General features: G+C 46.1%; 1 protein-coding gene across 1 annotated transcript in view; it reads right to left on the reverse strand.

Moving 5' to 3' along the window:
- The window catches only part of LOC129710042 (supervillin-like), a 139,444-nt gene that overhangs the window by 30,324 nt on the left and 94,722 nt on the right, over window positions 1–14,398 (reverse strand). Inside the window, 4 exon segments of the mRNA XM_055656726.1 lie at window positions 387–663; window positions 4,939–5,083; window positions 8,308–8,483; window positions 9,209–9,354. Of these exon segments, the coding sequence (XP_055512701.1) occupies window positions 387–663; window positions 4,939–5,083; window positions 8,308–8,483; window positions 9,209–9,354 (744 nt within the window).

Genomic DNA, 14,398 nt, shown 5'->3' on the forward strand with positions numbered 1-14,398 from the left:
TAGGGCATCTTGATTGGCATGGACGAGTTGGTGTGAAGGGCCTGTTTGTGTGCTGTATGGCTCTGCTAACGGGAAGAGAATGAGTGAATGAATGAATGAAAGTCCCTTGTACTGAGGGTACCTAGGTACTGTGAAGAGCTTTGTTTTACATACAGCCTGGGCAGTACACAAGTGTCGCCACATGTCTGGAGCTAACAAAGTCACAAAGTGCCCAACACTCCCCCTGGCAGTCTCCCCCTGCCATGCTGGGACCCCTTAATTCTCAGCAGCCGCCGCCCCCCCCCCCCCAAGTCCCCCCCCCCCCCCCCCCCCCCACCCTACCAGGTGCCCCATTGTTACACAGCAGATAACAAATGAGGGAGAGAAGGGGAGAGAGGTTGTTTTACCCAGACTGCTGACTGTATACTTCCACTGGATGACGTAGGTGTCCCCCTCATGGAACTGGCCGTAACTCTCCCTGGGCAACTCGCTGTGCTCAAACTCCTGAACGTGCCAGACTGCCACGTCCACGGTCTTCAGCTCAGACACTCTGCCATCGGCCATGTGCAGCAGCCCGTAGCCCCGCTGCACGTTCACCCCGTCTAGCACCGTCCCGCACGGCAGCTGCGGGGCTGCAAGCAGCAGCTTAGCGTCGTACGCCCGCAGCTCATTCTGGTTCTCCAGCTGCAACACAAAGTGAGGAAGAAGAAGGCCGTTACACTTGTAGTGACATTAACGCAGAGATGTAACATCTCTCTGGTCATGAACAGATCAACACTGGAGCCCACCAGAGACAGCTCCAACAAACCTCTTCAAAGATTCAATGATTCAATAATACTACGAGCTCCTACAAGTAAAAAATAATGATTTTTTTCATCACAAGTATTTTTTTACTCGTGAAGTTTTTGCAACACTGTGAAAAATGTCCATGAGTAAAAAAATACTCGTGATGAAAAAAAATTGTTACTTTTTACTCATAAGAGCTCGTGAACATACTCGTGGAAGGTTGTAGGAGTTCGTAGAATACCACGAATTTGATTTTTTTTTAAACTCGGAAGTGCTCTTGTGTGAACTCGCATCATGGGACAGGCCCTTAACATTGCCTCCAATTGCCCCTTTTCCGGCGTTATGTCCATGCCCGGGTGATACTAGAGAGGGACTACGCGCAGCCAACCGTCTGGGGCGTTCCGGGACTGTTGGGCTCCGTGTGGGATGGAAGTCATCCTCAATAAGGATTGTAACATGGTTGTATAACAGTTTAGTTAGTTTATTTGTTTGTCTTGTATTATGCTGGTGGGTTTTGTTTTGTTTAATTTTATACTGTAAATATTATTGTAAATAATTGATTAAATAATTGATTAAAAAAAAAAAACAGTGTCTCCAACCAGCTTCACAGCCTGGAAAGTGCTTTAGGATATCCTGTTCATGAATCACACTAAATAATAGAAATGCTTCTCTTTTTGTAAAAGCATTCACATGAGCAAAATTATACCAGAGGACATAATAAACTATATAGTATTTTTATAGCATATATTTATAAATATAGTACTGGCAATGCAAAAATTGATTTGCAATCGAGTTAGGAAACATTATAGAACTTGTGACAAAGAACAATCGCCACAAGTTCTATAATAATTCGCAACATTGTGAATCAATTTTTGTATAGCCAGGACTATATTTATAAATATACAGTATACTATAACAATCAAACATTTTAAACAATTTTTACTTTAAAATTCAAACATTATTAACTGGGCATTTTGTGCACAATGCTACTGTAGTGTCATAGAAACATAGAAAATAGGTGCAGGAGTAGGCCATTCGGCCCTTCGAGCCTGCACCGCCATTCAATATGATCATGGCTAATCATCCAATTCAGTATCCTGTACCTGCTTTCTCTCCGTACCCCCTGATCCCTTTAGCCACAAGGGCCACATCTAATCTCCCTCTTAAATATAGCCAATGAACTGGCCTCAACTACATTCTGTGACATTAAAGATACATTGTGAAAACAGGCCCTTCGGCCCACCACGTCTGCACTGACCAGCGATTCCCACACACTAGCATTGTCCTACAGGCTTGGGACAATTTACAATTTTTACTGAAGTCAATGAACCCACAAAACTCTACGTCTTTAGAGTGCGGGATGCGTTGTCATGCCGAGAACATGATATTTACAAAGCTAGAATGTAGAAACAAGGAACTGCAGATGCTAATCAAAAGGACAGTGCTAGAGTAACTCAGCTAATCAAAATGACCCGACCCAAAAACATTGCCGAGTTCTCCATCTCTGTTGAAACTCCAGCAACATCCATTTATAGGAATGGGAGTAACTTAGACGGCAGCATCTCTTGAAAGAAGGAATGGGGACGCTTCGGGTCGAGACCCTTCTTCCATTTGTTTACAGTCTTGTGCTGCTGCGATAATTTGCAATGAAACAAATGTCATTGTTCTATTTCACCACATATGACAATGAACCACTCTTGACATACTTGTCCACCTTTGCAAACCTTTCCTTTCTTTGCTCATTGAAAATCTTTCTAACTAAAGTGTAGGAAGGAACTGCAGATGCGGGTTTAAACCCAAAATAGACACAAAGTGCTGGAGTAACTCAGTGGGACAGGCAGCATCTCTGGAGAGAAGGAATGGGTGACGTTTCAGGTCTAGAAGAAGGGTCTCAAAGGACCATATCAGACTGTTGATGAGTGGGAGTGGAGAGCATGGGGACCCATGTCCTGACATTCATTTGTTTATTATTTTATTTTTAGTTTACCTTTTAGTTTTAAAGATACAACATGGAAACAGGTCCTTCGGCTCATCGAGTCGCAGGGTGAGGCCTGTATGGTCATGAGTAGCCGCCCAAAGAGTCGTTTGTGTTTAAGAAGGAACTGCAGATGCTGGAAAATCGAAGGTACACAAAAATGCTGGAGAAACTCAGCGGGTGCAGCAGCATCTATGGAGCGAAGGAAATAGGCAACGTTTCGGGCCGAAACCCTTCTTCAGCCCAAAGAATCATACCTTTTTCTGGTCGCCGCTGGATTTTCAACATGTTACAAATATTCGGCCACCTGCTGCGACTATGACGGGTGTCGGCGGTCGCCGAAAAAAATCGCATTAGTAGGACAGACCTTTAAGGTCATGGTGAAATATTTTTTAAATGGTGCGTAATTAGCATAATAGAATCATATAGTGTGGAAACTGGCCCAGCAGCCCAATTTACCCACACCGACCAACATGTTCCATCTACACTAGTCCCACCTGCCCGCATTTGGTCCATATCCCTCTAACCCTATCCTGTCCATGTACCTGTCTAAATGTTTCTTAACCATTGCAATAGTGCCTTTCTCAAGTACCTCCTCCGGCAGCTCCTTCCATACACCCACCACCCTTTGTGTAAAAACGTTACCCTTCGGGTTGCTAGTAAGTCTTTCCCCCCTCACCTTAAACCTATGTCCTCAGGTTCTCGATTCCCCTACTCCAGGCAAGAAACTGTGCGTCCACCTGATCTATTCCTCTCATGATTTTCAACGCTAATTGAAAGGTTTTGGTGTTCAGAGGGACCTTGGTGTCCCTGATCATACATCACGTAAGTTAACATGGAGTTACATGAAGGAATTAGTAAGACAAATGGTATATTGACGTTTATTGCAGGGGAATTGAGTTTCAAGGACTTGCTCCAATTATCAAAAGCCTGGTGAGTGGATATGGAACGTGATGTGCACGTCTGGTAGCCATTTGGGACCTCGGGATGAAAGTTCTTCATCCTGAGGCCAGAAAATGGATAGTCATAGAGTTTTACAGCATGGAAACAGTCCCTTCTGCTCAACTTGTCCATGCCAACCAAGATGCCCCATCCACACTAGTCCCATTTGCCCACATTTGGCTCACATCCCTCTTAATCCTTTTCTAACAAAATGTTTTTCAAATGCTGCCTCAACTCACTCCTCTGGCAGCTCATTCCATTTACATAGCATCATTGTGTGAAAAAGCTGCCCCTCAAGTTCCTTATCTTCCCCATTTCACCTTAAACTTTACTCCTCTGGGTCTGAATTCCCCTGGCCGAGGTAAAAGATGCTCTGTATTCACCCTACCAATTCCCTTCATGATTCTATACACCTCTATAAGATCGCCTTCAGCCTCTTGCACTCAAAGGAATAAAGTCCCAGCCTGCACAACATCTACCTCGAGTCCTGGCAACATCATCATCTTCTCTGTACTCTTTTCAGCTTAGTTGCTGGAGCAGTGAATACAAAAGCAGGGGTTGCTGCTTCAGCTTCATAGAATATTGTTGAGACCATATCAGGAGTACAGAAGGTTGTAAGGCATTGAAAGAAGTCCACAAATGGCTGGAATGGGCAGAGAAGTAGCAGCCTTAGAATATTTTTAAGTTAGAAAAAAGATAGACACAAATTGCTGGAGTAACTCAGCGGGACAGGCGGCATCTCTGGAGAGAAGGAATGGGTGACGTTTTGGGACGAGACCCTTCTTCTCGACCCGAAACGCCATCCATTCCTTCTCTCCAGAGATGCTGCCTGTCCCACTGAGTTACTCCAGCACTTTGTGTCTATTTTGGGTTTAAACCCGCATCTGCAGTTCCTTCCTACACTTTAGTTAGAAAGATTTTCAATTAGCAAAGAAAGGAAAGGTTTGCAAAGGTGGACAAGTATGTGAAGTTGAGGTTACAATCAAATCAGCCATGATCTTGTGATATGGTGGAGCAGGCTCGGGGAGTGACTGCCTCCTCACGCAGCCACAAAAGTGGCCTCAATTGAGGACGAGGAAAGGAAATTCCACTGGTATCCTGGATAATATCCCGTTACAACATGGCAGATCATTGGCATAGTCTTATGACCTCAGTGTATCCCACCGCTGCATGCCATGTACAATTTATCACATTACTGCAGTCATTACATTTCAAGAGCTGAGATTCTCGAGATCTATGGGTGCTGAAATATTTACCTGTACCTTTAACTCGGCTGTGGGCTCCACTTCCCGCTGGTTCTGTTTTCTCAGATCAACCCAGTCCAGAAACTTCTCCTTGAATAAAATTGTCTCATTGTGCTGCGATAAACGACCAAAAATGACCCACTCGGGACGCCCCTGTCTGGGGAAAAGGAATTAACTTTTAACTTTGTAAACTGGTGTTAATAAAAATAACTCAGTGTTAATTTCCAGCATAGCAACGGGCCTGTGACCATTGATTTTACAGAAGCAATCCAAAGCTAACAATGCTGCTTTGATCTCCTGAGTCTATTCCACTACCTCAACTAATTAGCCACAATCTCCTCAGAAACTCCAACAATAACCTCACCACCTCTCAGCTCCACCAACCTTTGGATAAAGTCCTTGGTAATCTCTCTCCTCACCCAGATTGCACCAATTCCTATTATTGTCAGTTTCAGTTTAGTTTATTGCCATGTTTACCAAGGTATAGTGACGAGCTTTGATGATCTTTTCCCATCCGTTCAAAAAATAAGGAACAGCAGATGCTGGTTTAAAAAAACAGGGCACAAAGTGCCAGAGTAATTCAACGGGTCAGGCAGCATCTCTGGAGAACATTTATAGGTGATGTTTTGGATCGGGACCCTTCCGTAACTTCACAATGACTTACAATTGGTGACGTCAGCAGTTCCTTATATGACTGCTGATGGGAACAGTTCACGGTAGATTTCAGTTTTTAGAGTTATAGCGTGGAAACAGACTCTTTGGCCCAATGAGTCTATTTCGACCATCTATCACCTGCTAATACTAGTTCTATGTTATCCCTCTACACACAAAGGGCAATTTAAAATGCCCAATTAACCTCCAAAGCCGCATGTCTTTTGGATGTGGGAGGAAACTGGAGCACCCGGGGGAAACCCACGCGTTCACAGGGAGAACATGTAAACACCACAAAGACAGCACCAGAGGTCAGGTGCTGTGAAGCAGTAGTTCTGCCAGAATTTTACTAGCTATCCCCACAGCATCTCCCAAACCTGCACTGTCTACGGCTAAGACAAATGAAGGTACTGTAACTGATGCACGGCGACACAGTCAGCTGAACGTTTCTCTCCCAGATACACACCACACTGATTTGGTGATTCAGCTGCGAGGCTTCAGTTGGCATTTCATCGTCTCTGGGACTAAGTCATGGTATACCTAACGCCATTGTGTGAGACATTCACCAAAATCTCTGCAGCAATTCAATAATGACCAGGGTTTAATATCACCTTCTCAAAGGCAAACAGGGCCGGTCAATAAAATTAAGGGTGGCACAGTGGTAGAGTACTGCACCAGTGTCCCGTGTTCAATCCCGACTACAGGTGCTGTCTGTATGGAGTTTGTATGTTCTTCCCGTGACCGCGTGGGTTTTCTCCAGGAGCTCCGTTTTACGCCCACAATCCAAAGCTGTACGGAGTTATAGGTTAATTGGCTTCTATAAACGATAAATTGTCCCTAGTGTGGAGGATAGTGCTTGTGTACGGGGCAATCGCTGGTTGGCATGGCCTATTCTAAAGGTGGCCTTGTCAGTGACGACCAGATGAAAAAAACAAAACAACTAAATCAGCGTATTAACAAATTTAGAAACTGCTCGAGTTCTCAATAGATTGGCACCAAAATGTGGAGAGAGAAAAAGAGTTGATGTTTCAGGACAGTGTCAATGGAATGTCATTCCCTCCTCCCCCAGACGCTGCCGACCCTCGGCAGGCACACGGCTCTTGGTTCAGGTGGATGGCATTCTATCAGCACTGTTCGAAACATTCATTCTTCAGCTTCACAAATCTGCAGTTTTTGATTTCTGATTGTTACTTTAGGCTGTTTCAATTGTTTATGTTTATCTTTTTATTTCTATTAAAAAAAATAAAAAATTCTTAATTTAAAATAGCTTTAGAATGTTTTTGAGAATCAGGGACATGGCATAGCCAGTTGTCAACATTCTTTGCACTGTAGTGTGTGTGAGGTGTGATCCACACACTATGATGTCCATCCACAGTGTCACCGATGGTCACGATTGATGGAGGCAGCTTCTCAATGCGGGTTTGTCACTGGGGCTGTGGGTGTGGTAAGTGCCAGGGCACGATGGAGATATGTGTGCAGTCGGTGAGTGTGAGTATCCATCAGCGGCAGTGATCACAGGCAACAAGTGTGAGTGGTGAGTGTTAGTATGCAGCATGGACTGCACGCAGGCGGCTAGTGTGAGTGTTGCATATGAGCAGTGAGGAGCATCAAGCGTGGGCAGTGAACGGCATCTGTGAGGAGTGAGTGTGAGTATTGACTGCAGACAATAAACACAAGCAGTGAGTGTGAAGGGTGAGTGTATGTATTGACTATACACAAGTGATGATTGTGAGCTGTGAGTGTGCGTATTGACTGTACACAGGTGATGATTGTGAGCTGTGAGTGTGCGTATTGACTATACACAGGTGATGATTGTGAGCTGTGAGTGTGCGTATTGACTACACACAGGTGATGATTGTGAGCTGTGAGTGTGCGTATTGAATGTACACAGGTGATGATTGTGAGCTGTGAGTGTGCGTATTGACTATACACAGGTGATGATTGTGAGCTGTGAGTGTGCGTATTGAATGTACACAGGTGATGATTGTGAGCTGTGAGTGTGCGTATTGACTACACACAGGTGATGATTCACAGGCAATGAATGTGAGGGGTGGGTGTGTGTACTGACAGTGAACACAGGAGATGAGTGAAGCGATATATGGAGGATGGTGAATGTCATAAGTTATTTCCTCATCTCCAGTACCTGTCCTCCTTCAGGTCCCTGAGCAGGATTGTCTAATTGGTGACTGTGAGGAGGATTTACAGAGAAGTGCCCAGGAGATGATGTTTAATTTATACAGTGTAGCAACAAGCCCTTCGCTCACAGAGTCCGCGCCAATAAGTGATCACCCCGCACTCATTAGGGACAATTTACAATAGTACCAAAGCCTGTTAACCCACAAACCAGTATGTCCTTGGAATGAGGAAACCGGATATCCTGGACAAAACCCACACAGGTCACCGGGAGAACGTACAAACTCCATGCAGACACCACACGCAGTCAGGATCGAACCCGGGTCTTTGGCACCGTAAGGCAGCAACTCTACCACTGTGCCACCGTGCTGCCCAAAATGTCATGTTCTGGAGATGAAAATAGAATTCTCCTCGGCTTTATAACGACACCTTCTGGAGACACTAGATTGAACCCAATGGATGTGGAGGTTGAGATTGGGGAACATTGCTGACACTTGCTGTCCAGCCAGCCAGGATTCTGCCTCAGCCTCAGCACCCCCAGTGTCCAGCACCAGACCGGACACAATGAGGATCGATATTGTTGCAACATCAACTCACTGTTGGACAATGTTCCTCGTGGCACCAGGGTCCAGGGGGTTGATGACATAGTTGCTGTAGTCGTAGGAACTGCTCAGCAGCTGCTTGCCCAAGTGCAGCGCGGTCTTTCGCTGTGTCAGCGTCACCTCCTTGCCATGCCAAATGTACAACTCACTGCCAAAGTCAAGGACCAGAACCTGCAAGCAAAGAGCGAATAAACTCAACCATCAAATCCACTGGCTCACCATCAACATGGGAAACATTTGTCGTGTTGGAAGGAACTACAGATGCTGGTTTAAAGACAGGCACAACATGCTGGAGTAACTCAGCAAGACAGGCAGCATCTCTGGAGAAAAAGAATAGGTAACATTTCGGGTCGAGACCCTTCTTCAGATTGACTGCCAATAATACTCCACATGTACCCAGGTACAGTGAAGTTCCCTTTTTGCATACAGTTCAGTAAAAATCTTACTATGCATCATACTCTAAGTACTCCGGCGTGATTGTCGGAGGTTGGTCAAAGAAACACTGTTGAGAGAACAAAGAGAGACCCAGTATGTGGGCTGAAAACAAAGAGGTACCTGGTGTGGGGAGGGCCACCGAGAGAACAAACACAGCGACTACAGTGAATGCTTTGTAACACTGTTGGCACCCTATAATTGGCGACTCTTTGCATATTTTGTGTATGGTATGCAAGACAAACACTCTCATTGTCCCATGTGATAATAATTATCATTCATTCATTCAATCATGCATTCATTCATTCATTCATTCATTCATTCATTCATTCATTCATTCATTCATTCATTCACCAGAGTAAATTACACTGAGGCAGTACACAAGAGTTGTCACATTTCCAGCCACACTTGTCTCCCTCAAGTTCAAAGTTGTAGAAGATACAGAAGCTCAAAAACACTCATACCTCCTTTGAACTCAGCATGGAGCAGCGCGGGATCTTTCCCCACCATTCCGTGTCTGGGACAAGCTTGTCGTCCACCAGGCGATATATGTGGTTTGTTTCGATGATTGCAGCTTCGTACATCTCATCTTGTTCAGGGTCCCCAGCATCTGCAGACACACAGCAATAATCATCATCACAGGGGGGGGGGGAGCGGGGGGGGGGGAAGGGGGGGCGGCCAGAGAGATGCTCCCAGACTGCTGGAGGCCAACCACATGCAGAGCTCAAGGTGGGTGGGGTCTCAGCAGCTGGACTGCCCATCCATCAGCTCAATGCTCTCCCATTGTGAGCGAGAGGAGAAGCGAGAGGTTGGGAGAGGGTGTGAGAAGGAGCAATACAGTGAGGGAGGCTCTGGGAATGCTAGTGAGCAAACGTTAGAGAATGAGAGAGATTGTGAGAAATTTGAGAAGGTTTGAGAAGAGGATTGAGGGAGAGGCTTGGGAGAGAGCAGGTGTGTGGGAGGAAAGGGAGAATGTGGGAATGAGGGAATGAGGGTAAGGGTGAGAGAGAGGACCGTGGGAAGTAAAGTGAGGATGACTGTGGGAGAGAGGGCAGTGGGAAGGGAAGTGAGGGAGGAACTAGGAACAACAACATTAAAAACAGTGCAGACTAGGCCAGATGGCACTTTGAGTGGCTCTGCTCTTCAGCAAGTTGTGGCTGACCCGAACCTTGCTTCAGTCCCCTCCCTTGCTAGTTCTTATAGCGCTCAACCTTGCTAGGGTTGAGTATATTATACACCTGAGCCTTGAACTGATTCAATGATACCATCTCCACTGCTCTCCAGGGTAGAGAATTCCAAGGATTCATGACCCTTTAAAGAAAGATATTCCTCTTCGTCTCAGTTTTTACTGGGTGCCTCTTTATAATGAAACGGTACTCAGTTCTGGATTCCCCACAAGGGGTAGCATCCTTACTTCCTCCACCTTGGCGCTAACGGCAGGTAATCGTGTAACTTGGGTACTCGGGAGAAAATTCAAACATGTTTGAATTTGTCCAAGAGTGACTTGTACACTTGTGGTTGAGCATTGCAACATTTTATGAACGTAGTGGCCAGTGCGATATCCGTAGTAACTCTTGCGGTCACCGTGGGAACTCCTGCGAACGGTGAACCCGGAAGTTGGATAGAGTGAATCCAGCCAGTTTGCTATTTACATACAAATCTAATAAAACTAGCTAACAAGCATTTCATTAAGGTCAGTGTATCTCTTTTTGTCTGAAAGCAGTTTCTAACTGGAGGAACTCCGCGGGCCAGGCAGCATCTACGGAGGGAAATTGACAGGCGAGCCTTTCCTCAGGCTGCCTTATCTCTCTACCCCCCCAACTCCCACCCACACACACAAATGCTGGAGAAACTCAGCGGGTGCAGCAGCATCTATGGAACGAAGGAAATAGGCAACGTTTCAGCCCGAAAAGTTGCTTATTTCTTGTGTATGTGTCGGAAGGAACAGCAGATGCCGGTTTAAAGAGAATGAGTTCGACGGCAGGCAGCATCTTTGGGGAGAAGGAATGGGTGACATTTCGGGTCGAGACCCTTCTGATATGCTGCTTGTCCCGCTGAGCTACATGTTGTGTCTATCTTCGTTTTAATCCAGCATCTGCAGTTCCTTCCTGGCCGAACCCGATTGAAAGATGAGAGGCTGGGCGATAGAAATCATTCATTGAATTAAATAACTAGATACCTGTCTAATCGTATCTACGGGATTGGACAAGCTAGATGGAGGAAGAATGTACCCGATGTTGGGGGAGTCCAGAACCAAGGTCCCAGTTTTACAGTCTACCGTGGGAACTCTTTAATTATAGCGGGAAACCTTCAGTTTCCCAGAGGGTCGGGACGGGACTGGAGTTGGGAGGGAAAGGTGGGGGAGTCGAGGGAGAGGAGGGGGAGACAGATGGGGGTGTCTTCATTTACTGGCGGTGGGTGTCTGTCACTGAAACAGGCAGGTGAGATTTCGCATCCACCTTGTGTGTGCCTCTCTCTCACTCACTCTCTCTCTCTCTCTCTCTCTCTCTCTCTCTCTCTCTCTCTCTCTCTCTCTCTCTCTCCCTCTCTCTCTCTCTCTCCCTCCCTCTCACACAGGCATGAATGGAGGAACTCCACGGGCCAGGCAGCATTTACGGAGGGAAATGGACAGGCGACCCATTCTTCAGGTTGCCTTATGTCCCCCCCCCCCCCCCCCCCCCCCCTAACTCCCACCCACACACGCGAATGCTGGAGAAACTCCGCGGGTGCAGCAGCATCTATGGAACGAAGGAAATAGACAACGTTTCGGCCCCGCTGCACCCGCTGAGTTTCTCCAGCATTCGTGTGTGTGTAGGGGGGAGGTGGGGTGAGGGGGGTAGAGAGAGACATAAGGCAGCCTGAAGAATGGGTCGCCTGTCCATTTCCCTCTGTAGATGCTGCCTGGCCCGCGGAGTTCATCCATTCATGCCTGTGTGAGAGAGAGGGAGGGAGAGAGAGAGAGAGGCAGTCCTGGTCAGTCCTTTGAAGATAGACACCAGTTGCTTGGAGCAACTCAGCGGGACAGGCAGCATCTCTGGAGAGAAGGAACGGGTGGCGTTTCGGGTCGAGAGCCTTCTTCAGACTGAAAGTTTCACCTCTCAGTAGATCATAAAATAACACAATCATCACGGTCAATGTGAGATACAGTGTTTATTCACATTTGACAAAATAAAAAGGCGACTTCTTGCACATATTGAGAGAAGGTGCATCACACCAAACAACATTTGTCTAAAAAAACACAGATTATTCTTCAGCTCATTAAAGGGCTCGGGTGAAAAAAACCAATATAGTGTGTGACAACAAAGTAACATCATTTGTGCCACGTGATTAACTACACTACAGTCCACGATGTTCATTCACGATTAACGGGAAAGATCGGGAGACAGACAAGTCACTCGCACAAATGACAGAATTGCCGAGTACCGTGGGAACTCTTTACTCTACCCCCGTTATATCGTGTGATATCGTGCTAGACCACGACCACTCCACTCTGGCTACATCTTGCGTCAAGTCGCCCCGTGAAAACTAGCCATTAGCATTCAATAAAATTACCTCTCATTTTCCTGAACCTGTATTGACTGTATCGGGTCAAACTTTCCCCAAAGCTAACACTTCATTCCAGGAGATAACCAATTCTAACTTGCTTTTAAGACAAGTCTATGTCTCCTTAATTAAAGAAACAAACACAAGATGTAATACTCCACTTATGGTTTCACCAAAACATGCTGTTGTGGTTGCTGGAGTTCCCCACATTGGTCCTCCATGCCCCACGCAATAAGGCCATCACTTCACTTATCCCACAATGCCTCAATAAAACTGAATCAACAACTTGTCTCACCCTGTTCAAGAAGGAACTGCAAATGCTGGAAGATCGAAGGTACACAAAAATGCTAGAGAAACTCAGCGGGTCCTTCCATAAGCTAGGGCACTGTCTGATTCACCTCCACCTCATCGACTGTCCAGTTCACCACTAGCCCATTGTAGACATTGAACTTTGTCTCTGGAACAGGTGCACTGGAACTGGAGTCATAGAATCATAAAGGGATACAGTGTGGAAACAGGCTCTTTGGCCCAACTTGCCCAAACCAGCCAACATGTCCCAGTCACAGTAGTCCCACCTGCCCAAATTTGGTCCATATCCCTCCAAACCTGCCCTATCCATGTACCTGTCTAACTGTGTCTTAAATGCTGGGATAGTCCCTGCCTCAAATACCTCCTCTGGCAGCATGTTCCATGCACCCACCACCCTTTGTGAGAAAAAGTCACCCTTCAGATTCCTATTAAATCTTTTCCCCTTCACATGAAACCTAAAGTATGTCTTCTGGTCCTCGATTCCCCTACTCTAGCCAAGAGATTCTATGCATCTACCCAATCTATTCCTCTCATGACCTTACACACCTCTATAAGATCACCCCTCATCCTCCTACGCTCCAAGGAATAGAATTCCAGCCTACTCAACCACTTCCTATAGCTCAGACCCACTAGTCCTGGCAACAACCTCGTAAATATTCTCTGTACCCTTTCCAGCTTGACAACATCTTTTCTATAACACGGTGTCCAGAACGGAACACAATACTCTAAATGTGGCCTCACCGATGTCCTATACAACTGCAACATGACCCAACTTCAATACTCAATATTCTGGCTGATGAAGGCCAATGTACCAAAAGCTTTTCTGACCACCCGATCTACCTGCAACTCGACCTTCAAAGAACCATGCCCCTGTACTCCTAGATCCCTCTACCCAGACGCCTACCATTTACAGTGTAGGCCCTGCCCTTGTTAGACGTTCCAAAATGCAACACTGCACATTTCTCTGTATGAAATTCCATCTACCATTCGTCCGCCCATCTGGCCAATCAATCAAGATCCTGCTGCAAATTTTCAAAACCATCTTCGCTATCTGCAAAGCCACCCACTTTTGTATCATCTGCAAACTTGCTAATCTTGCCCTGTATGTTCTCATCCAAATCAGTGATGTAAATGACAAACAGTAACGGGCCCAGCACAGAGCCCTGAGGCACACCACTAGTCACAGGCCTCCAATCGGAGAAGCATCCTTCCACCATCACACTCTGCTTGCTTCCAAGAAGCCAATTTCATATCCATTCACCTATCTCTCCTTGGATCCCATGCGAACTAACCTTCCAGAGCAGATTCCCATCTGGAACCTTGTTGAATGCTTTGCTGAATTCCATATACAATGAATCTACAGCTCTGCCCTCATCGTAAAACTCAATCAGATTTGCGAGACACGACCTCCCATGTACAAAACCGTGCTGACTGAAGAAGGGTCTTGACCCAAAACGTCACCCATTCCTTCTCTCCAGAGATGCTGCCTGACCCGCTAAGTTACTCTAGCATTTTGCGTCTACCATGCTGACTATTGCTTATCTAAAGGCCTGTATATCCTATCCCATAGAATACTCTGTAGTAACTTTCTAACTGCAGATATTAATCTCACCGGCCTATTGTTCCCAGCATTTTCCCTGCAGCCCTTCTTGAATAGAGGCACAACATTTGCCACCCTCCAGTCTTCCGACACCTCTCCTGTATTTAAAGACTACTCCTAAATTTCAACCAGGGCTCCCGCAATTTTCTCTTTGGTTTCCCACAATGTCCCCAGATACATCTGATCAGGCCCTGGAGATTTG

The sequence above is a fragment of the Leucoraja erinacea genome, chromosome 27 (genome assembly GCF_028641065.1).
Source record: "Leucoraja erinacea ecotype New England chromosome 27, Leri_hhj_1, whole genome shotgun sequence".
NCBI classification, from domain to species: domain Eukaryota; kingdom Metazoa; phylum Chordata; class Chondrichthyes; order Rajiformes; family Rajidae; genus Leucoraja; species Leucoraja erinaceus.